General features: G+C 42.1%; 1 protein-coding gene across 1 annotated transcript in view; it reads right to left on the reverse strand.

Annotated features, from left to right (window-relative positions):
- LARP4B (La ribonucleoprotein 4B) overlaps positions 1-22,468 on the reverse strand; it is a 921,178-nt gene that overhangs the window by 297,194 nt on the left and 601,516 nt on the right. Inside the window, exon 10 of the mRNA XM_053715674.1 lies at positions 16,813-16,919. Within this exon, the coding sequence (XP_053571649.1) occupies positions 16,813-16,919 (107 nt within the window). The remainder of the gene's footprint in view (positions 1-16,812; positions 16,920-22,468) is intronic.

A 22,468-nucleotide genomic window follows, 5' to 3' on the forward strand; every position in this document is an offset into this window, starting at 1 on the left:
CCTTTCTAGTTCTTCGAACCAAAAGGACGCCGCTGAAGTGACAGTAATAACACACGTAGCTGGTTGAAGGATGAACCCTTGCTGAACAAAAATCTTTTTAAGCAATCCTTCCAATTTTTTATCCATAGGATCTTTGAAAGCGCAGCTGTCCTCTATAGGAATAGTTGTGCGCTTCGCTAGTGTTGAAACAGCTCCCTCAACCTTTGGGACCGTTTGCCATGCGTCCCTTCTAGGGTCCACTATGGGAAATATTTTCTTAAATATAGGAGGTGGGGCAAAGGGTACACCTGGCTTCTCCCACTCCTTTTCCACTATGTTCGCTACCCTCTTAGGTATTGGAAAAGCATCGTCGTGCACTGGGACCTCTAAAAAATTTTCCAATTTGCACAACTTCTCTGGTACTACCATGGAATCACAGTCATCCAGAGTAGCTAATACCTCCTTAAGCAAAGCGCGGAGATGTTCTAGCTTAAACTTAAAATGCCACTAGATCAGGTTCTGCCTGTTGAGAAATTTTTCCTGAGTCTGAAATTTCACCCTCAGACAGCCCTTCCCTCACAGCCAATTCTGATTGATGTGAGGGTAAAATAGATAAGGCATCATCAGCGTCTGATTGTTCATCCTTTTTATCTGTATTTAAAACTGAACAATCACGCTTTCTCTGAAAAACTGGCAGTTTGGATAAAAGATTTGCTATAGAATTATCCACTACTGCTGATAATTGTTGCATAGAAATAAGCACTGGCGCGCTAGGTGTCGCCTGCGCGGGCAAAGCTGGTGTAGACACAGAAGGAGAGGATGTAGAGCTATCCCCACTACCTCCATTAGATAAATCATCTTGGGTAACATGAAAAATAACAGAGCTGTCCTGATTTTGTTTGGACGCTATGGCGCAATTATCACAAACACTCGAAGGGGGAACCACATTTGTCTCTATACACACAGAACATAGGTTATCTGATGGAACAGACATGTTAAACAGATTTAGGCAGGCAAACAATGCAATAAAAACGATTTTAAACAAAAACGTTACTGTCTCTTTAAATAATAAAATGACACATTTATTTCTGAATGTTCAAAAAACTATGAAGGCAATATCCGATTTTTCTGAAATTTGGACCCCAGTGTCTTAATGCTTAGAAAGTATTGCACAGCAAATATGGAGACTCTAGCTCTTAAAACAAGCAAACCGGAGCTAATTGTTGGATTTAACCGTTTTTACACACCACAATCCCAGCTCCAGCCTTGCTGCAGCTTTTTACCTTCCTTAGGGGTCACCATTCACAGAAAAAAGCCTTTTGGAGTCACTTTCTGAACCACAGGACCATCTCACATGAATCTGCATGCACTGCCTTGAAATTCAACTGCACAGCTGAAGTGCCAAAATGAGGCTTCCTCCCCTCAGCACACTAGAGTGAAGGGGCCTTCCTGACTAGATTTAGGTGTCTAAAACAAGCCAGATCAATAAAAAACGTTCCCAAGTGTATGTGAGCTTATAAAATATTTCAAATGGTATAATATTGTAATAAAAACCAATCGATTTAGCCCCTAACAGAGTCTACCAGAATAAAAAACAAAAAGGGGAAGCCTGTTATCTTTTTTGCTGAGGTGAAAGAAAAATGGCTTACCGTTTCCCCTGAGGGGAAAAATGACTCATCTAGCATTAGCCTGTGTTGTTATAAGGAGACTAGTCATACCTGAAGCAGATGAGTCTGCAAACTGTTACCCCCAACTGAAGTTCTCTTGTTTCAACAGTCCTGCGTGGTAACAGTAATGGATTTTAGTTACTTGTGCTAAAATCATAGCCCTCTTAAACAGAAATCTTCATCACTTTTCTGTTATAGAGTAAATAGTACAAGCCAGCACTATTTTAAAATAAACTCTTGATAGAAGAATAAAAAACTACAACTAACACCACAAACTCCTCGCCATCCCCGTGGTAGATGCTACTTGTTCAGAGCGGCAAGGAGAATGACTGGGGGGCGGAGCCAGAGGGGGAGCTATATGGACAGCGCTTGCTGTGTGCTCTCATTGCCTTTCCCTGTGGGGGGGAGCATTTCCCACAAGTAATGGATGACGCCGTGGACCGGACACACCAATGTTGGAGAAATGATTTCCTTCAACTCAGGCCCGAATAGGGTCTTACCCTTGAAGGGAATAGCTAAGAGCTTAGATTTGATGACACATCAGCAGACTATGATTTTAGCCATAACGCTCTACGCGCTAAAATGGCAAATCCTGCATTTTTCGCCACCAATTTAGCAATTTGAAAGGCGGCATCTGTAATAAAAGAATTAGCTAGCTTGAGAGCCTTAATTCTATCCAAAATGTCCTCTAAAGGGGTCTCAACCTTCAGAGACTCTTCTAGAGCATCAAACCAAAAAGCTGCTGCAGTAGTAACTGGAAAAATGCAAGCTGTGGGTTGTAAAAGTTTTAAAAGAAAACCCTGATGAATAAATAATTTCTTTAGAAGACCCTCTAACTTCTTATCCATAGGGTCTTTGAAAGCACAACTGTCCTCAATAGGTATAGTTGTACGCTTAGCCAGGGTAGAAATAGTTCCCTCCACCTTAGGGACCGACTGCTAAGAATGGTGTCTGATATGGGATATTTTTTCTTGAAATTAGGAGGAGAGAACGGTATACCCGGTCTGTCCCATTCCTTTTTTATAATTTCCGAAATTCTTTTAGGAACCGGAAAAACATCAGTTTAAGTATGTACCTCTAGATATTTGTCCATTTTACACAATTTCTCTGGTGGTATCACAATAGGGTCACAATCATCCAGAGTCGCTAAAACCTCCCAAAGTAACAGGTGGAGGTGTTCAAGCTTAAATTTAAAGGCCATGACGTCCGAATCTGTCTGAGGTAACATATTTCCTGAGTCTGAAAGTTCTCCCTCAGACAGCAATACCCTAACCCCAAACTCAGAACACTGAGGGTAAATCGGAAATAGCCAATAAAGCATCAGAGGATTCAGTATTCACAGCAATACCTGACCTACTGCGTTTACCCTGTAACACTGGTAATTTAGATAATACCTCAGTAAGGGTAGTTGACATAACTGCAGCCATCTCCTGCAGAGTAAAGGAATTAGACGCACTAATGGTACTTGGCGTCGCTTGTGTGGGCGTTAAAGGTTGTGACACTTGGGGAGAATTAGATGGCATATCCTGATTCTCTTCAGACTGAGAATCATCCTAAGGCACACTTTCATTACCTAAAATATGCTTTTTACATTGTAAGGCCCTTTCACTACAAGAGGTACACAAAGTAAGAGGGGGTTCCACAATGGCTTCTAAACACATAGAGCATTTATTTTCCTCAATGTCAGACATGTTGAACAGACTAGTAATAACCACAATAGTCGTAGAACACCTTATTTATTGATTTCAACAACTTTTAGAAAAATGTGTACTGCACCTTTAAGAAATAAAAAGGCGCACAATTATTCCTAAACTGCCTAAAACGTTAAATAACACTACACAATTAAATATACAAATTCAATTGGCCCAAAAATTATTGCACCCTATGAACAAAGAGTGAATTTACCCTCTAAGAGACATTTTATAGCAAAAAATATATCTTAAGTGAAAAAAATGACCCCTGCACCTCGCCACAGCTCTGCTATGGCGCCTACCTGCTCCCAGGGTACTGCAAAATGACTCGACAACGATCCGGTGAACAGAACACAAGTTTAGGCCCCACCGGAGATAATGCCTACTTCCTTCTCAGTCAGAGTAAACTGCTCGTCTGAGCGTGCGAAATAGGCCCCGCCCATCATGGACGTCGTCCTCACAGATCTACTGACTCTTTTGGTATAAAATATAAAAACGTCAAGCTGCCTCTCCCAGTGTCCTATTGAACTCTCAGCCCAATACAATGTCAAGTAAAATATTTAAACACAGGATTTTCAGTAATACCCTCTGTGTACAGGTCTACTGCTCATCCCCTTCTCTTGCAGGGAAAAAATGTCAGCCAATTCTGATATACCAAGTCTCCTCAGAAATAAAAGACTTAACATACCTCAATGCTGCGTGTAGCATGAAACCGTTCTCCACACTGAAGATTTCTCTTGTACTACCTTCAGAAGCTCTGTGGTAACCAACATGGATCTTCGTTACATCTGCTAAGATAATCAACCTCAGGGCAGAAATCTTCTTCTTCCATATCTCCCTGAGGAAAGTAGTACTCACCGGTACCATTTAAAATAAAAAATTTCTTGATTGAAGAATCTAAAACTAACACCTCACTTTACCTATTCCTATTAATAACACAGAAAAAGAGAATGACTGGGGGTGGAGGGAAGGGAGGAGCTATATATACAGCTCTGCTGTGGTGCTCTTTGCCACTTCCTGTTAGCAGGAGGTTAATATCCCACAAGTAAGGATGAAATAGGTGGACTCGTCTTATCTTGTAGAAGAAATTTAAATGCCAAATTAAGTTTATTTATATGAAGCAATAAAACATAAATAAGCACTTAAAACCCTCAGCTCTGCTGAGGCCTAACCCCTCCAGAAGTGGCTATCCCACACTTGCACAGAAAACCAGAGACACCTTGTACCAAAAAACACCTCCTTGTTACCGGAACAGCCCAACTCCACATGCCACTGTAGATAGAAGAAAAGGCAGCCTCCCCACTCCCCCCCCCCCCCCAACTCAGAACTGAACAGGGAAGCCGAAAACGGGAAGTGCAGAGAAGCGGTCACGTGACTGCAATATTTTTTTGTTTTAAATTGTGCCAAACAAAAATGGCACGAAAACCAACAGCAGCACAGCAAAAGTGATTGGGCCAATAAGCTGAGCTGAAAAGTGATTGCAACAAGAAGTAAAACAAACACCTGTCAAACAGTTCATACACTCTCCCATCTCTGAGTCCCCAATAAAAAAAAGATGCCTCTTTCACATAAAAGCAGTACCCCCTAAAACAGATTTAAATACTTTCCACAAGGATTCAACCCCTACAGTGCCGGTAACCTTCTCTCTGTCAGACAGGAGCTGTTTTCTGAGGTGTGGCAGCTTCACCATATCTACCAGGGACCTATAGAAAACAAATTATGACTTACCAGATAATTTCCTTTCCTTCGATACAGGGAGAGTCCACAACTGCATTCATTACTTGTGGGAATACAGAACCTAGACACCAAGAGGAGGCAAAGACACCCCAGCCAAAGGCTTAAATACCCCCCCTCCCTCATCCTCCAGTCATTCTGCCGAGGGAACATGGAACAGTAAGAGAAATACCAGGGTGAAAAAAGGTGCCAGGAGAAAAATAACAAATTTAGGGCCGCCCAACAGAGAGCATGGCCGGGAGCTGTGGACTCTTCCTGTATCGAAGGAAATCGAAGGAAATTATCTGGTAAGTCATAATTTATGTTTTCCTTCTAAATACAGGGAGATTCCACAGCTGCATTCATTACTTGTGGGAAAATTATACCCGAGCTACAGAGGACACTAAATGCTAACGGGAGGGTACAATAAGAGGCGGCCCAACCTGAGGGCACCACAGCCTGCAAGACTGATTGATTGATTGATTGATTGATTGATAGAAGCAAAAAAGTAAAAATAATAAGAATGTTAGGAGGACCAAGCAGCCACCCAACAACCAGAACCATAGGATCTCATGTCAGAGACCTAAAAAATTGTCACTGCAGTCGAACAGAGCCATAAACCTCTGAGGAGGCTCGTGTCCCGCTGTTTCCTAGAGCCAGCGAAAAAGACTCCTCCACTGAACCCTTAAGAAAAAAAAACTCAACTAGGACCCAATGATAGCTCGCAATTCTCCCCAGAAGAAAAGATCGCATACTCAAAGAGACTCTTACCCGGTAGATCCCTGCAACAAGGGAACTCTTAAGACAGCGAGCCTCTAACCCATGATTAAGAAGCCACGGACAAAAATGGAGCAACCGTCTCACAGACGCTCAGAGAATGGATTGCTGTCAAGAGCCGTAGTGGGCCTTCGCTCACCACCAAATTCGTGACCCTCCTATCTACGCAGGAGGAACTCACTAACTCAGAAATAATCCACTCACCAAGAGGTCCCAACTGGCATGTATCCAGCAGACCAGACCTCTGAGCCAAATGCTGGACTGAACCCCCCCCCCCAAGATGACTGGAAGGAAAATCCTGATTCACATACCCCAGAAACCACTCTCTCCCTGCTGACAGGGAAGAGACCAAGACAAAACTGCCCAGGGGGACTAGGAGAAAAGCCCCCAACACCAGAAGAGCTGGACCGAACACTGGAGAACAAGTCCACAAACAGTAAACCACAAAGACTCTAGGCAGAGACAAGAACTCAAGTCATGTCGACTTGGCCTGGGCTAAATTCACAAAGCACCAACTAAGGCCTGAAGGTGAATTGGAGGGCAGAACCCGATAGTGTTTTTTACTTTGAAAGCACTAAAGCAAAGAGCCTTCCTGTCTGAAAGACCAAACTGCATCCAAAGGATCCAACCTGGTGATAACCCCAGAACTAAGGTCTAGGTCCACCCCTGAGGATGGAACTGGCAGGAAGCAAATCCCAAAAGCTCAACTAGAAGACGCTTGAAAAATCAGAAAAACGCCAAGACTCGGGAGCCACAGCAACACCTAGAAATAGGCTACTTTCACATTAAACCCCAGATCCCAAAACTGAGGACTGAAGCAAGGTTCCGGAAAAAAAACGGTCCCTAAGAACCGGACCTGCTTAAACAAGCATGATTTTAAATGAACATCCAGCGACAGCCGCTGGATTCCAATCATCCACCTAATTCCATAGAGGAAATTACCAGACTACACTAGACCACTTTGGACAGGAAAGATAACCTTCTTCCTAAATCCAGATAGAGAAAACCATGTATTCTCTCAGAATAAAGAGATCAAAAAAGCTCTACTTAAAGCTCAGACCCAGAAGAAGAAAACCCTTCCCCTAATTGGGCTGTTGACCGACAGTGTATGACACTGTAAAGAGTACCGGGACAAGACTACAAAAGTCCCATAGTACAGAAAAAGGCGGAATGAAAAGCTCAACTCCAGCCCCTAGGATCCTCGGATCCATATGAACCAGCATCAAGTGCCCATCCAGAAGAACCCAAGACAGGTCCTACCTGTCCTTCGGTATAGAAGGGCCCACTTTGCCCGGACCAGAATAATTTGAAAAGGCTCCATCTCTATATTAGAAAGAAATAACAGACTGAACTATTACCCAAAACAGGTCCTGCCCGTCATCAAGAGTATGACACGTCTGTCATGACGAACAAAAAACTTAAGTTCCAGCAGCGCTAGGATCTGAAACTAAACAAATAAAATAAGCTCTGGGGCTTAATCTTTCATATCTATAAAATCGAGGGAACATCACCCCGACCAAAAATTTAGAAGCTTCTATCAGAAGACAACCATCTCAACCATCAAAGTCAATACAACCAGAACAATCCAAGAGACAAAACTCCAAAAAAGGAAATTTATGCTTACCTAATAAATTTATTTCTTTTACGATATGACGAGTCCACGGATTTCATCCTTACTTATGGGATATCGCCTCCTGGTCAGCAGGAGGAGGCAAAGAGCTCCACAGCAGAGCTGCATAAATAGCTCCTCCCATCCCCCCCAACCCAGTCATTCAACCGAAGTTAGGGAGAGAAAGGAAAAGCCAAGGAGCAGAGGTGACTGAAGTTTAACAAAAGAAAAACCTGTATTAGAAAAACGACAGGGTGGGCCGTGGACTCGTCATATCGTAAAAGAAATACATTTATTAGGTAAGCATAAATTTCCTTTTCTTTTACAAGATATGACGAGTCCACGGATTTCATCCTTACTTATGGGATATAATACCAAAGCTATAGGACACGGATGAAAGGGAGGGACAAGACAGGAAACTAAACAGAAGGCACCACTGCTTGAAAAACCTTTCTCCCAAAAACAGCCTCAGACGAGGCAAAAGTATAAAATTTGTAAAATTTGGAAAAAGTGTGAAGAGACAACCAAGTTGCAGCCTTGCAAATCTGTTCAACAAAAGCATCGTTTTTAAATGCCCATGAGGAAGCCACCGCCCTAGTAGAATGAGCCGTAATTCGTTCTGGAAGCTGCTGTCCAGCAGTCTCATATGCAACACGGATGATACTCTTCAGCCAAAAAGAAAGAGAGGTCGCCGTAGCTTTCAGGCCCCTAAGTTTCCCAGCAAAAACAACAAATAATGAAGATGTTTGACGAAAATCCTTAGTTGCCTGCAAGTAGAACTTCAAGGAACGGACTACGTCCAAATTAAGTAACAGATGCTCCTTCTTAGAAGAAGGGTTAGGTCACAAGGAAGGAACAACAATTCCCTGATTAATATTCTTGTTAGACACAACCTTAGGAAGAAAACCAGGTTTGGTACGCAACACCACCTTATCGGAATGAGAAATAAGATAAGGAGAATCACATTGTAATGCTGAAAGTTCAGAAACTCTGCGAGCAGAGGAAATAGCCACCAAAAATAAAACTTTCCAACAACTTAATATCTATGGAATGCATAGGTTCAAACTGAACCCCTTAAAGAACTTAAGAACTAAATTCAAACTCCAAGGAGGAGCAATTGGTCTAAACACAGGCCTGATCCTAGTCAGAGCCTGACAAAAGGACTAAACATCCGGAAAATCTGCCAGACGTTTGTGTAGCAAAATAGACAGAGCAGAAATCTGTCGCTTTAAGGAACTTGCCGATAACCCCTTCTCCAATCCTTCTTGGAGAAAGGACAAAATCCTAGGAATCCTAATCTTACTCCATGAGTAACCCTTGAATTCGCACCAATAAAGATATTTACGCCATATCTTAGGGTAAATCTTTCTAGTAACAGGTTTATGTGCCTGAATCAAGGTAGCAATGACCGAATCAGAGAACCCTCGCTTAGATAAAATCAAGCATTCAATCTCCAAGCAGTCAGCTGCAGAGAAATTAGATTCGGATGATGGAAGGGTCCCTGAATGAGAAGGTCCTGCCTCAATGGAAGCTTCCACGGTGGCAGAGATGACATGTCCACCAGGTCGGCATACCAAGTCCTGCGAGGCCACGCAGGAGCGATGAGAATCACTGAAGCCCTCTCCTGTTTGATCCGAGCAATCACCCGCGGAAGGAGGGCAAATGGTGGAAACACATAAGCTAGGTTGTACGACCAAGGCACTGCCAGGGCATCTATCAGTTCGGACTGAGGATCCCTGAACCTGGATCCGTATATCGGGAGCCTGGCGTTCTGACGAGATGCCATGAGATCCAGCTCTGGCCTGCCCCACCTGAGAATCAGGTTGGCAAAGACCTCCGGATGGAGTTCCCATTCCCCCGGATGAAACGTCTGTCTGCTCAAAAAAATCTGCTTCCCAGTTGTCCATACCTGGGATGTAGATTGCGGACGGATAACAAGAGTGAGCCTCCGTCCACCGAATTATCTTGGATACTTCTGTCATCGCTAAGGAACTCCTTGTTCCTCCCTGATGATTGATGTAAGCCATAGTCGTAATGTTGTCCGACTGAAATCGGATGAATTTGGCCAAAGCCAACTGAGGCCAAGCCTGAAGAGCATTGAATATTGCCCTCAACTCCAGAATATTGATTGGAAGTAGAGACTCCAATCAAGTCCACACACCCTGAGCCTTCAGGGAATTCCAGACTACCCCCCATCCTAGTAGACTGGCGCCCGTTGTCACTATCACCCATGAGGGTCTGCAGAAGCACGTCCCTTGGGACAGATGATCCTGCGACAACCACCAAAGAAGAGAGTCTCCTGTCTCCTGATCCAGATCTATCTGAGGAGACAAATTTGCATAATCTCCATTCCACTGTCTGAGCATGCTCAGTTGCAGAGGTCTGAGATGAAAACGAGCAAACGGAATGATGTCCATTGCTGCCACCATCAATCAGATTACTTCCATGCACTGAGTCACTGATGGCCGAGGATTGGACTGAAGGGATCAGCATGTATTCAGAATCTTTAACTTTCTGACGTCCGTCAAAAATATTTTCATGGATAAAGAATCTATTAGAGTTCCCAGGAAAGGAACCCTTGTCTGTGGAATTAGTGAACTTTTTTCTAGATTCACTTTCCACCCATGAGTCCTTAGAAATGCCAGAACCATGTCGGTATGCAATTTTGTCAGATAAGACGACGCCTGGATCAGAAAATCATCCAGATAAGGCGCCACTGCAATGCCCCGCGGTCTGAGAACCGCCAGCAGAGCCCCTAGAACCTTCGTGAAGATCCTGGGTGCCGTGGCCAACCCGAAAGGAAGAGACATGAGCTGAAAATTTTGTCCAGGAAGGCAAACCTTAGGAACTAGTGATGATCCTTGTGGAAAGGGATATGAAGATATGCATCCCTTAAGTCCACGGTAGTCATATATTGACCCTCCTGGCTCAATGGAAGAATTGTCCGAATAGTCTCCATCTTGAAGGTCTAAAATAGGTTGGAATGTTCCCTCTTTTTTGGGAACTACGAAAAGGTTTGAGTAAAACCCCTGTCCCTGTTCCGGAACGGGACAAATTACTCCCATAGTGAAGAGGTCTTTTACACAACGTAAGAAAGCCTCTCTTTTTATCTGGTCTACAGACAATCATGAAAGAAGAAACCTTCCCCTTGGGGAGGAATTCTTGAACTCCAACTGATACCCTTGAGACACAATTTCTAGTGTCCATGGATCCTGAACGTCTCTCATCCAAGCCTGGACAAAGAGAGAAAGTCTGCCCCCTACTAGATCCGGTCCCGGATCGGGGGCCGCCCCTTCATGCTATCATGGGAGCAGCAGCGGGCTTCTTGGGTTGTTTGCCCTTGTTCCAAGCCTGGTTGGGTCTCCAGGTGAGCTTGGCTTGAGGATCCTGTTTAGCTGAAGAGGGAGTGGAGACTCCCTTGAAATTACGAAAGGAGCGAAAATTACTTTGTCGTCCCCTTACCTCCCGTAATGTCAGAAATGATTTCTTTCAAATCAGGCCCAAATAGGGTCTTTCCCTTGAAAGGAATAGCCAAAAGTTTGGATTTAGAGGACACATCCGCAGGCCAAGATTTCAACCATAAGGCTCTGTGTGCTAAAATGGAAAAACCTGCATTCTTAGCCGCCAATTTGGCTTTCTGAAAGGCGGCATCCGTGACAAAAGAATTAGCCAGCTTAAGGGCCTTAATTCTATCCATTATTTCCTCTAGAGAAGCCTCCGTCTTAAGAGACTCTTCTAAGGCTTCAAGCCAAAAGGCAGTCGCAGTTGTGACTGGTACAATGCAGGCCATCGGTTGTAATAGAAACCCTTGATGAACAAAGAGCTTTTTTAGAAGACCCTCCAACTTTTTATCCATAGGGTCTTTGAAAGCACAACTGTCCTCAATAGGGATAGTCGTACGCTTAGCCAGGGTAGAAATAGCACCCTCCAACTTAGGGACCGTCTGCCAAGAGTCCTGAATGGTGTCAGTTATACTATAGGGTACATCTTCTTAAACATAGGGGAAGGAGAGAAAGGGATACCCGGGTCTTTCCCATTCCCGCAAAACAATTTCCAAAATTCTCTTAAGACATCAGAGTAAGTAGGAACTTCTAAGTATTTGTCCATCTTACACAATTTCTCTGGAGGTACCACAATAGAGTCACAATTGTCCAGAGTCATCAAAACCTCCCTCAGCAACACAAGGTGGTGTTCCAGTTTAAATCTGTAGGACATGACGTCTGAATCTGTCTGAGGCAACCCACTACCTGAGTCAGACAGTTCATCCTCAGAAAGAGTCTCCCTGCTCCCCAATTCAGATCCCTGGGAAGGTAAATCTGAGATAGGCATCAAAGCATCAGAAGTCGCAGGGCCCACATGGGTTTCTGCCCTGCTGCGTGTGCCTTGCAACGCTGGCAATTTAGGCAATACTTCTGTGAGAGTGGATGACATAACTGCAGCCATATCCTGCAAGGTGAAAGAAGCAGACGCCGTTGCGCAGGAATTAAAGGCTGTGACGCTTGGGGAGAAGATTGCGGCATACCCTGAATCTCATTGGTTTGAGAACTTTCTTTAGACATATCTTTATGAAAAAATATTTTCTCTTTACACTGTAATGCTCTCTCTATACAAGTGTCACATAGTGTAACGGGGTTCCACAATGGCATCCAAATACATAGGACATGTATTTTGTTCTAGGTAATCCGTGATAACTTAAACAAAAGCAACCTTGGTCAAATCACAGAAAAAATCTGTTGTACTGTATCTTTAAGAAAACAATCTGAAGCTTAAGAATAAATTTATTGTATTAAGAATTCAACTTGTAACACTGGCAATCCAAAATAAAGCTTAAGAACTAAGGCAGAGGGTCAATATCACATTTGCACGATGGTTATAAAGTTTTTCTACTGTTTCACTTTTGTAAAATACACAGTGACTCCGCCGCAGCTCCACTGCGGCTCCTACCTGCCTCCTGACCAAGTTAAAACACTGCCACACTGTGCACCTAAGTCGCTTGTAAATTCCCCACAAGCTGACTAAGGGACTGAGTAGATGCTGCACCGGGATAGAGAGAGCTGCGCTGTTCAGAGCGCGTGAAAGTAAGCCCCACCCTTCGTGGGCGTAACAGTGAAACACTCAAAATGCCGCCAAGAAACGGAGCCTTGTCAATAAAAATATACACCCGTCCCCAGCGTCAGCCAGCCCTTAATAAATGTATACACAAACATTTCCCAGCGCTTCTAGGTCCCACATACGTGCTAAAGTGTCTGGTTACAGCGTATTCCCATGTAAAAAAATGTAAGCGTTTCTAAGTCAAGTCCGGTCTGTCCTTAGAATGAGGAAACATAAAATAAACCAGCTATGTACGCATACCCCAGTGCTTTTAGGTTCTGCAAAACTGCACTAATGTCTGGGGATATAAAGGGAGACAGTCTAGTCCCCAATATATGAAAGTCAGTACAGTTAGTCTGAGTATATGCATGGCCCAGAATAAAAACTGCACTTACCTCTATGCTGAAGGTACAGCATGTCAACTTTACAGTATCATGAGGTCCAATCTTCCTCCTGAGGTCCTGTGAAAAAGCAGGGTCTTGGTTACAACCTCACAAGACCATATACAGAAAATGCAGCACATATATGGGAGGCGCAGTGGATACAGAAATCCCCCAGTTCCCATAGCCTATAAGACTATTCAGAAGCTGCTCTGTAATAAAAACAGCACACATCGGTACCGTTTTAAAATAAAAAACTCTTGATTGAAGAATATAAACTAACACCTCACTTTACCTCTTCCTATCACTAACACAGGCAAAGAGAATGACTGTGTTGGAAGGGAAGAGCTATTTATGCAGCTCTGCTGTGGAGCTCTTTGCCTCCTCCTGCTGACCAGGAGGCGATATCCCATAAGTAAGGATGAAATCCGTGGACTCGTCATATCTTGTAAAAGAAAAGAGTTTCAGCAAGGACCCCGAGCGGAAGACATCCATCTCAACCATCAAAGTCGATATAACCAGAACAGTCCAAGAGACGAAACCCCAAAAAAGTTTCAGCAAGGACCCTGAGCTCCTAAAACAAAAACTATCCGAGACGGATTAGAAAAGAAAATTGATAAACGCACAAAAGGATACAAAAGGGTGTGCAAACGAACAGGTCCTGCCTGTGTACAACACAAATCCCCCATGGAGCTCGGGACTGGGATTCTATAATATATATATACATAGAGACGATAAAGGAAAGGATCCAACCTTCTCCACTCATCTAATCAAGATCGTTATCTGATATAGAGGACTGAGATAAACCTGACGGATCAGGACTAGGAACCTCTAAAATCTCTCAGGAGTAAATGTAAGCATGCCACTAAGTCTAAAATCCAAATCCTCCGGAAGAATCAATTCAGGCGATTCCGACCCCGGAGGTTCTACCTCTGAAGCCTCAGAGGGAACCGCACACCCAGATGACAGATCTGGCACAATCATCATTTTACACGATGGCCCATGTGTAGGAGAGCACGGATTAACCCTTCGCTTTGTAGGCGGAAGAGACAAACTCGCTTAAGCCATAGAGATGCGCAGTAACCTCCAGTGAAAAAAAAGTCTCCCTCAGACGAAGGAATGATGGCACTTAGGGGAACTGTATGTGTAGGATAAGAATCTAGGGTACGCACCTCACGGGACAAGGAATCCTCAGAGGTAGACGGCTTAGTGGTCTCTAACATCTCAACATTGCTAGAAGAGAACACCCAATTGCGGCATACGGAACATAATTGAGCAGGTTGGTCTACCCGGTCCTCCTCACAACATACGCAGGTATCAAAATCTGTATCAGAGGAATCCTCTAGAATATCAGACACCTCCATAAATTCAATTAAGCGTTTTAGACAAAAAAGCAAACTGGCACCTACACCCGCAATTGTTGGGGCACTCACCACCTCCTTTGACCCAGACAGGTAGAGAAATGAACTCTTCTCCGCAGCCACTCGGTCAGGAAATGTAAATGGAAAACAAGACATGACTACACCCAGTCACATGGTGCCTCATGCAGGACCGCCCCTGCTAGAAAAAAGTGTGCAGCTCTGTAACCCGTACATTCCGTTATCAGCCAAAGAGCCTAAAATGTCTCCTTACACATACGCAGTAAAAATCACATAACAAACATGATTAAAAAGACCCCACTGTTCATCAATCCCCCTCAGAAGATATTAACCCTTGATTACATAAAGATAAAGGAGTCCCACTGAGACCCTGTCTTCAATCGTTAACATGTGTGTATAAATTGAACAATCCGTGGAACAGCAACAAGGTTCTTCAAGTTTGACAGATAGTAGCAGAACCACTGACATGGACTTGAGTGAAGAAAGCAAGCAGCGAAACTCGTCAATGCCGATTGCTTATAGGAGCTGTTAATCTGAGTCGGGATGGTTTCGCAGAAAGACTCTCCCCGCATCTCTGGACTCTAACTTTCATCAATGCTCTCACTGAGAGGCTGACAAGACTACTTAAAACTCCAGTTCCATCCAGAAGGGCAGGTACCCCTCATATGGAACTACTCCGAAAAAACTTCCGACACATCTCTGCCAACCTCCTGTGATGAAAGGCAAAGAATGACTGGGGGATGAGGGAAGTGGGGGAGGTATTTAAGCCTTTGGCTGGGGTGTCTTTGCCTCCTCCTGGTGGCCAGGTTCTGTATTCCCACAAGTAATGAATGCAGCTTTGGACTCTACCTGTATTTAGAAGGAAAAGAAAATACAGAGTAACCAACTCTGTCTTTCTATAATAGGGGTAGCAATAATGTTAGAAGTTTAAGCAAAGACTACCTCATCGTCTTCTAACTGCTAATAGCCACTATTACTCTTACTAAAGAGATTGACATGGACACAGCATAGCCCCAATCCTTGCTTGCAGGGAAAAGTACCCACTAAACGGATTAAAATCTTTAGACACCATCTTCACTATCCTCCCGTGATCAAGGCAAAGAGAATGACTGGGGGTTATGGGTAAGGGAAGTGATACTTAACAGCGTTGCTGGGGTGCTCTTTGCCTCACCCAGGAGTGAATATCAAATTAGTAATTAGAATGTTTCGTGGACTCTCCATGCCATAGGAAAGAAAACTCCAGCAACTGTGGATATGACGGCATCCAGGTCATGTTTAGAAAAAACTGCAATAGCTGCAATCCTTGCATTTATGACAGCCAGGTAGAGAATATACGGTCATTTTAAATTTGCTCTGCTTATGTTATTCTTTGTTGAAGAGATATCTAGAAAAGTAGCGTGCACATTTCTGGAGCACTACATGACAGGAAAGAGTGCTGCCATCTAGTGCTTTTGCTAATGTAAAACATTGTTGAGAAACCACCGCCATATAGTACTGCAGACACGTGCACACTCCTGAACTTACCTTCCTGCTTTTCAACGAAGGATAAAAAGAAAAATAAATTTTGATAATAAAAGTACATTGGCAAGTTGTTTAAAATGGTATGTTCTATCTGAATCATGAAAGAAAAATTTGTGGTTTTATGTCCCTTTAACAATTCCAGAGTAAGACATGTATATGCTTCAACCAGAAATTTAAAGATGCATCTGCACCCACTGAATCCTCAGCAGAGGAAATTTAAGAGTCCATCAACGCCTTTTTATGATTAATACCAGGAAAGTAATATAGGAGGCCAACAGGAAAATTGCTTTTGAGGACAGATAATGTTAACTGCAAACAAATATCTGTGCTTTTCTGGAGGAGGCATCCCAGCCATTGGTTCTGCTATAGCAAATTCAATATACTCTTTAAATTTAGGAAATAGCTCAGAAGAGTCCCCTAAGGGTCCATGCAGTGGGGGATTAAACCCAAGGACCCTTCTGGTCTAAGATTAGTATTATGTTCAATGCATGATTCACACAGAGAGGGCAGCTTGGCAGAGTAGGAAGAAATAGGAGAGGCTTAGGTGATCAGTAGGTCTACCCTTACCCAAAATTGATTGCCTAAGGACATGAAATGCACTAGACAGCTCAATTGTAAAGCAGATACATTAGAGAGAAGACAAGTACACAATATGCACAGATGAGTGAAGAAACCAGAGGGGGCTAAATATAATAAACCATGTAACACACAAAGCATTAATCACATAAATAACATACCATTCTTTGAAATGCAGGATAATGTTTTCACAAAACAAAAACCCAACCCGTTTACTTTGATTTGCAGTGATAATAGACACATAATCCATTTAAATTCATAAATTATAAGAGGGTAATGCCCCTTTTCATAAATTCTTGTTTCACCAAGTTTTAACCTACTCCATAAATGCCACAAGACAAACTATTCATCATTCCTGTACAAGAAAACTAATCAATTTATTTCTTCTATTTACTTTAAAACAAAAAAATCAATCAGAAAAATACTTGCCTGTTTCTGGGAGTGTACGGTCTAAGGGAAGTTAAAGGTGATGCAGTTGGCTTAAATGTAGGAGACGTAAACCCATTAATAAATCCAGTATTCGGAAACGGTGTTACCTAAAAAGAGTTACATAACTTATGTTATAAAATTAAATAAATGGGAAAAAAATGTGTGTTTATGTGTGTGTGTATGTATATGTATGTATGTATGTATGTATGTGTGTGTAACAGAGATGCAAAAAAATCCTGTTGCAAATCTGGTGCAAGGGGGTAATGATTAGCAAAACATTGAAAAACAGGGGAGGTTAACAAGAAAATACCCTTAGTCCAGCACTACTCATATGCCAAAATATTGCATTTACCTCAGGTGAAGAGTGCATCACAAAAATAAATGCAGACAAGAGTGGTTTGCACAAACTCAAAAAAATTTTTTTCAAGGTGATACATAAATCAATGTATAATCTATCTAAACCGGTGCATATCATCAACACCTCAAATTTAGACACCAAACAAAAAAACAATTTATGTAAGAACTTACCTGATAAATTCATTTCTTTCATATTAGCAAGAGTCCATGAGCTAGTGACGTATGGGATATACATTCCTACCAGGAGGGGCAAAGTTTCCCAAACCTCAAAATGCCTATAAATACACCCCTCACCACACCCACAATTCAGTTTAACGAATAGCCAAGAAGTGGGGTGATAAAAAAGTGCGAAAGCATATAAAATAAGGAATTGGAATAATTGTGCTTTATACAAAAATCATAACCACCACAAAAAAAGGGCGGGCCTCATGGACTCTTGCTAATATGAAAGAAATGAATTTATCAGGTAAGTTCTTACATAAATTATGTTTTCTTTCATGTAATTAGCAAGAGTCCATGAGCTAGTGACGTATGGGATAATGACTACCCAAGATGTGGATCTTTCCACACAAGAGTCACTAGAGAGGGAGGGATAAAATAAAGACAGCCAATTCCTGCTGAAAATAATCCACACCCAAAATAAAGTTTAACGAAAAACATAAGCAGAAGATTCAAACTGAAACCGCTGCCTGAAGTACTTTTCGACCAAAAACTGCTTCAGAAGAAGAAAATACATAAAAATGGTAGAATTTAGTAAAAGTATGCAAAGAGGACCAAGTTGCTGCTTTGCAAATCTGGTCAACCGAAGCTTCATTCCTAAACGCCCAGGAAGTAGAAACTGACCTAGTAGAATGAGCTGTAATTCTTTGAGGCGGAGTTTTACCCGACTCAACATAGGCAAGATGAATTAAAGATTTCAACCAAGATGCCAAAGAAATGGCAGAAGCTTTCTGGCCTTTTCTAGAACCGGAAAAGATAACAAATAAACTAGAAGTCTTACGGAAAGATTTCGTAGCTTCAACATAATATTTCAAAGCTCTAACAACATCCAAAGAATGCAACGATTTCTCCTTAGAATTCTTAGGATTAGGACATAATGAAGGAACCACAATTTCTCTACTAATGTTGTTGGAATTCACAACTTTAGGTAAAAATTCAAAAGAAGTTCGCAACACCGCCTTATCCTGATGAAAAATCAGAAAAGGAGACTCACAAGAAAGAGCAGATAATTCAGAAACTCTTCTGGCAGAAGAGATGGCCAAAAGGAACAAAACTTTCCAAGAAAGTAATTTAATGTCCAATGAATGCATAGGTTCAAACGGAGGAGCTTGAAGAGCTCCCAATACCAAATTCAAACTCCAAGGAGGAGAAATTTACTTAATAACAGGTTTTATACGAACCAAAGCTTGTACAAAACAATGAATATCAGGAAGAATAGCAATCTTTCTGTGAAAAAGAACAGAAAGAGCAGAGATTTGTCCTTTCAAAGAACTTGCGGACAAACCCTTATCTAAACCATCCTGAAGAAACTGTAAACTTCTCGGTATTCTAAAAGAATGCCAAGAAAAATGATGAGAAAGACACCAAGAAATATAAGTCTTCCAGACTCTATAATATATCTCTCGAGATACAGATTTACGAGCCTGTAACATAGTATTAATCACAGAGTCAGAGAAACCTCTTTGACCAAGAATCAAGCGTTCAATCTCCATACCTTTAAATTTAAGGATTTCAGATCCTGATGGAAAAAAGGACCTTGTGACAGAAGGTCTGGTCTTAACGGAAGAGTCCACGGTTGGCAAGAGGCCATCCGGACAAGATCCGCATACCAAAACCTGTGAGGCCATGCCGGAGCTACCAGCAGAACAAACGAGCATTCCTTCAGAATCTTGGAGATTACTCTTGGAAGAAGAACTAGAGGCGGAAAGATATAGGCAGGATGATACTTCCAAGGAAGTGATAATGCATCCACTGCCTCCGCCTGAGGATCCCGGGATCTGGACAGATACCTGGGAAGTTTCTTGTTTAGATGGGACGCCATCAGATCTATTTCTGGAAGTTCCCACATTTGAACAATCTGAAGAAATACCTCTGGGTGAAGAGACCATTCGCCCGGATGCAACGTTTGGCGACTGAGATAATCCGCTTCCCAATTGTCTATACCTGGGATATGAACCGCAGAGATTAGACAGGAGCTGGATTCCGCCCAAACCAAAATTCGAGATACTTCTTTCATAGCAAGAGGACTGTGAGTCCCTCCTTGATGATTGATGTATGCCACAGTTGTGACATTGTCTGTTTGAAAACAAATGAACGATTCTCTCTTCAGAAGAGGCCAAAACTGAAGAGCTCTGAAAATTGCACGGAGTTCCAAAATATTGATCGTAATCTCACCTCCTGAGATTCCCAAACTCCTTGTGCCGTCAGAGAACCCCACACAGCTCCCCAACCTGTGAGACTTGCATCTGTTGAAATTACAGTCCAGGTCGGAAGCACAAAAGAAGCCCCCTGAATTAAACGATGGTGATCTGTCCACCATGTTAGAGAGTGTCGAACAATCGGTTTTAAAGATATTAATTGAGATATCTTCGTGTAATCCTTGCACCATTGCTTCAGCATACAGAGCTGAAGAGGTCGCATGTGAAAACGAGCAAAGGGGATCGCGTCCGATGCAGCAGTCATAAGACCTAGAATTTCCATGCATAAGGCTACCGAAGGGAATGATTGTGACTGAAGGTTTCGACAAGCTGCAATCAATTTTAGACGTCTCTTGTCTGTTAAAGACAGAGTCATGGACACTGAATCCATCTGGAAACCCAGAAAGGTTACCCTTGTCTGAGGAATCAAAGAACTTTTTGGTAAATTGATCCTCCAACCATGATCTTGAAGAAACAACACAAGTCGATTCGTATGAGATTCTGCTAAATGTAAAGACTGAGCAAGTACCAAGATATCGTCCAAATAAGGAAATACCACAATACCCTGTTCTCTGATTACAGACAGAAGGGCACCGAGAACCTTTGTAAAAATTCTTGGAGCTGTAGCTAGGCCAAACGGCAGAGCCACAAACTGGTAATGCTTGTCCAGAAAAGAGAATCTCAGGAACTGATAATGATCTGGATGAATCGGAATATGCAGATATGCATCCTGTAAATCTATTGTGGACATATAATTCCCTTGCTGAACAAAAGGCAAGATAGTCCTTACAGTTACCATCTTGAACGTTGGTATTCTTACATAACTATTCAATATTTTTAGATCCAGAACTGGTCTGAAGGAATTCTCCTTCTTTGGTACAATGAAGAGAATGGAATAAAACCCCATCCCCTGTTCCGGAACTGGAACCGGCATAATTACTCCAGTCAACTCTAGATCTGAAACACATTTCAGAAATGCTTGAGCTTTTACTGGATTTACTGGGACACGGGAAAGAAAAAACATAATTTATGTAAGAACTTACCTGATAAATTCATTTCTTTCATATTAACAAGAGTCCATGAGCTAGTGACGTATGGGATATACATTCCTACCAGGAGGGGCAAAGTTTCCCAAACCTTAAAATGCCTATAAATACACCCCTCACCACACCCACAAATCAGTTTAACGAATAGCCAAGAAGTGGGGTGATAAGAAAAAGTGCGAAGCATATAAAATAAGGAATTGGAATAATTGTGCTTTATACAAAAAAATCATAACCACCACAAAAAAGGGTGGGCCTCATGGACTCTTGTTAATATGAAAGAAATGAATTTATCAGGTAAGTTCTTACATAAATTATGTTTTCTTTCATGTAATTAACAAGAGTCCATGAGCTAGTGACGTATGGGATAATGACTACCCAAGATGTGGATCTTTCCACACAAGAGTCACTAGAGAGGGAGGGATAAAATAAAGACAGCCAATTCCTGCTGAAAATAATCCACACCCAAAATAAAGTTTAACAAAAAACATAAGCAGAAGATTCAAACTGAAACCGCTGCCTGAAGAACTTTTCTACCAAAAACTGCTTCAGAAGAAGAAAATACATCAAAATGGTAGAATTTAGTAAAAGTATGCAAAGAAGACCAAGTTGCTGCTTTGCAGATCTGGTCAACCGAAGCTTCATTCCTAAACGCCCAGGAAGTAGATACTGACCTAGTAGAATGAGCTGTAATTCTTTGAGGCGGAGTTTTACCCGACTCAACATAGGCAAGATGAATTAAAGATTTCAACCAAGATGCCAAAGAAATGGCAGAAGCTTTCTGGCCTTTCCTAGAACCGGAAAAGATAACAAATAGACTAGAAGTCTTACGGAAAGATTTCGTAGCTTCAACATAATATTTCAAAGCTCTAACAACATCCAAAGAATGCAATGATTTCTCCTTAGAATTCTTAGGATTAGGACATAATGAAGGAACCACAATTTCTCTACTAATGTTGTTGGAATTCACAACTTTAGGTAAAAATTCAAAAGAAGTTCGCAACACCGCCTTATCCTGATGAAAAATCAGAAAAGGAGACTCACACGAAAGAGCAGATAATTCAGAAACTCTTCTAGCAGAAGAGATGGCCAAAAGGAACAAAACTTTCCAAGAAAGTAATTTAATGTCCAAAGAATGCATAGGTTCAAAAGGAGGAGCTTGAAGAGCCCCCAGAACCAAATTCAAACTCCAAGGAGGAGAAATTGACTTAATGACAGGTTTTATACGAACCAAAGCTTGTACAAAACAATGAATATCAGGAAGACTAGCAATCTTTCTGTGAAAAAGAACAGAAAGAGCAGAGATTTGTCCTTTCATAGAACTTGCGGACAAACCCTTATCCAAACCATCCTGAAGAAATTGTAAAATTCTCGGTATTCTAAAAGAATGCCAAGAAAAATGATGAGAAAGACACCATGAAATAAAAGTCTTCCAGACTCTATAATATATCTCTCGAGATACAGATTTACGAGCCTGTAACATAGTATTAATCACGGAGTCAGAGAAACCTCTATGACCAAGAATCAAGCGTTCAATCTCCATACCTTTAAATTTAAGGATTTCAGATCCGGATGGAAAAAAGGACCTTGTGACAGAAGGTCTGGTCTTAACGGAAGAGTCCATGGCTGGCAAGATGCCATCCGGACAAGATCCGCATACCAAAACCTGTGAGGCCATGCCGGAGCTATTAGCAGAACAAACGAGCATTCCCTCAGAATCTTGGAGATTACTCTTGGAAGAAGAACTAGAGGCGGAAAGATATAGGCAGGATGATACTTCCAAGGAAGTGATAATGCATCCACTGCCTCCGCCTGAGGATCCCGGGATCTGGACAGATA

The sequence above is a fragment of the Bombina bombina genome, chromosome 5, assembly GCF_027579735.1.
Source record: "Bombina bombina isolate aBomBom1 chromosome 5, aBomBom1.pri, whole genome shotgun sequence".
NCBI classification, from domain to species: domain Eukaryota; kingdom Metazoa; phylum Chordata; class Amphibia; order Anura; family Bombinatoridae; genus Bombina; species Bombina bombina.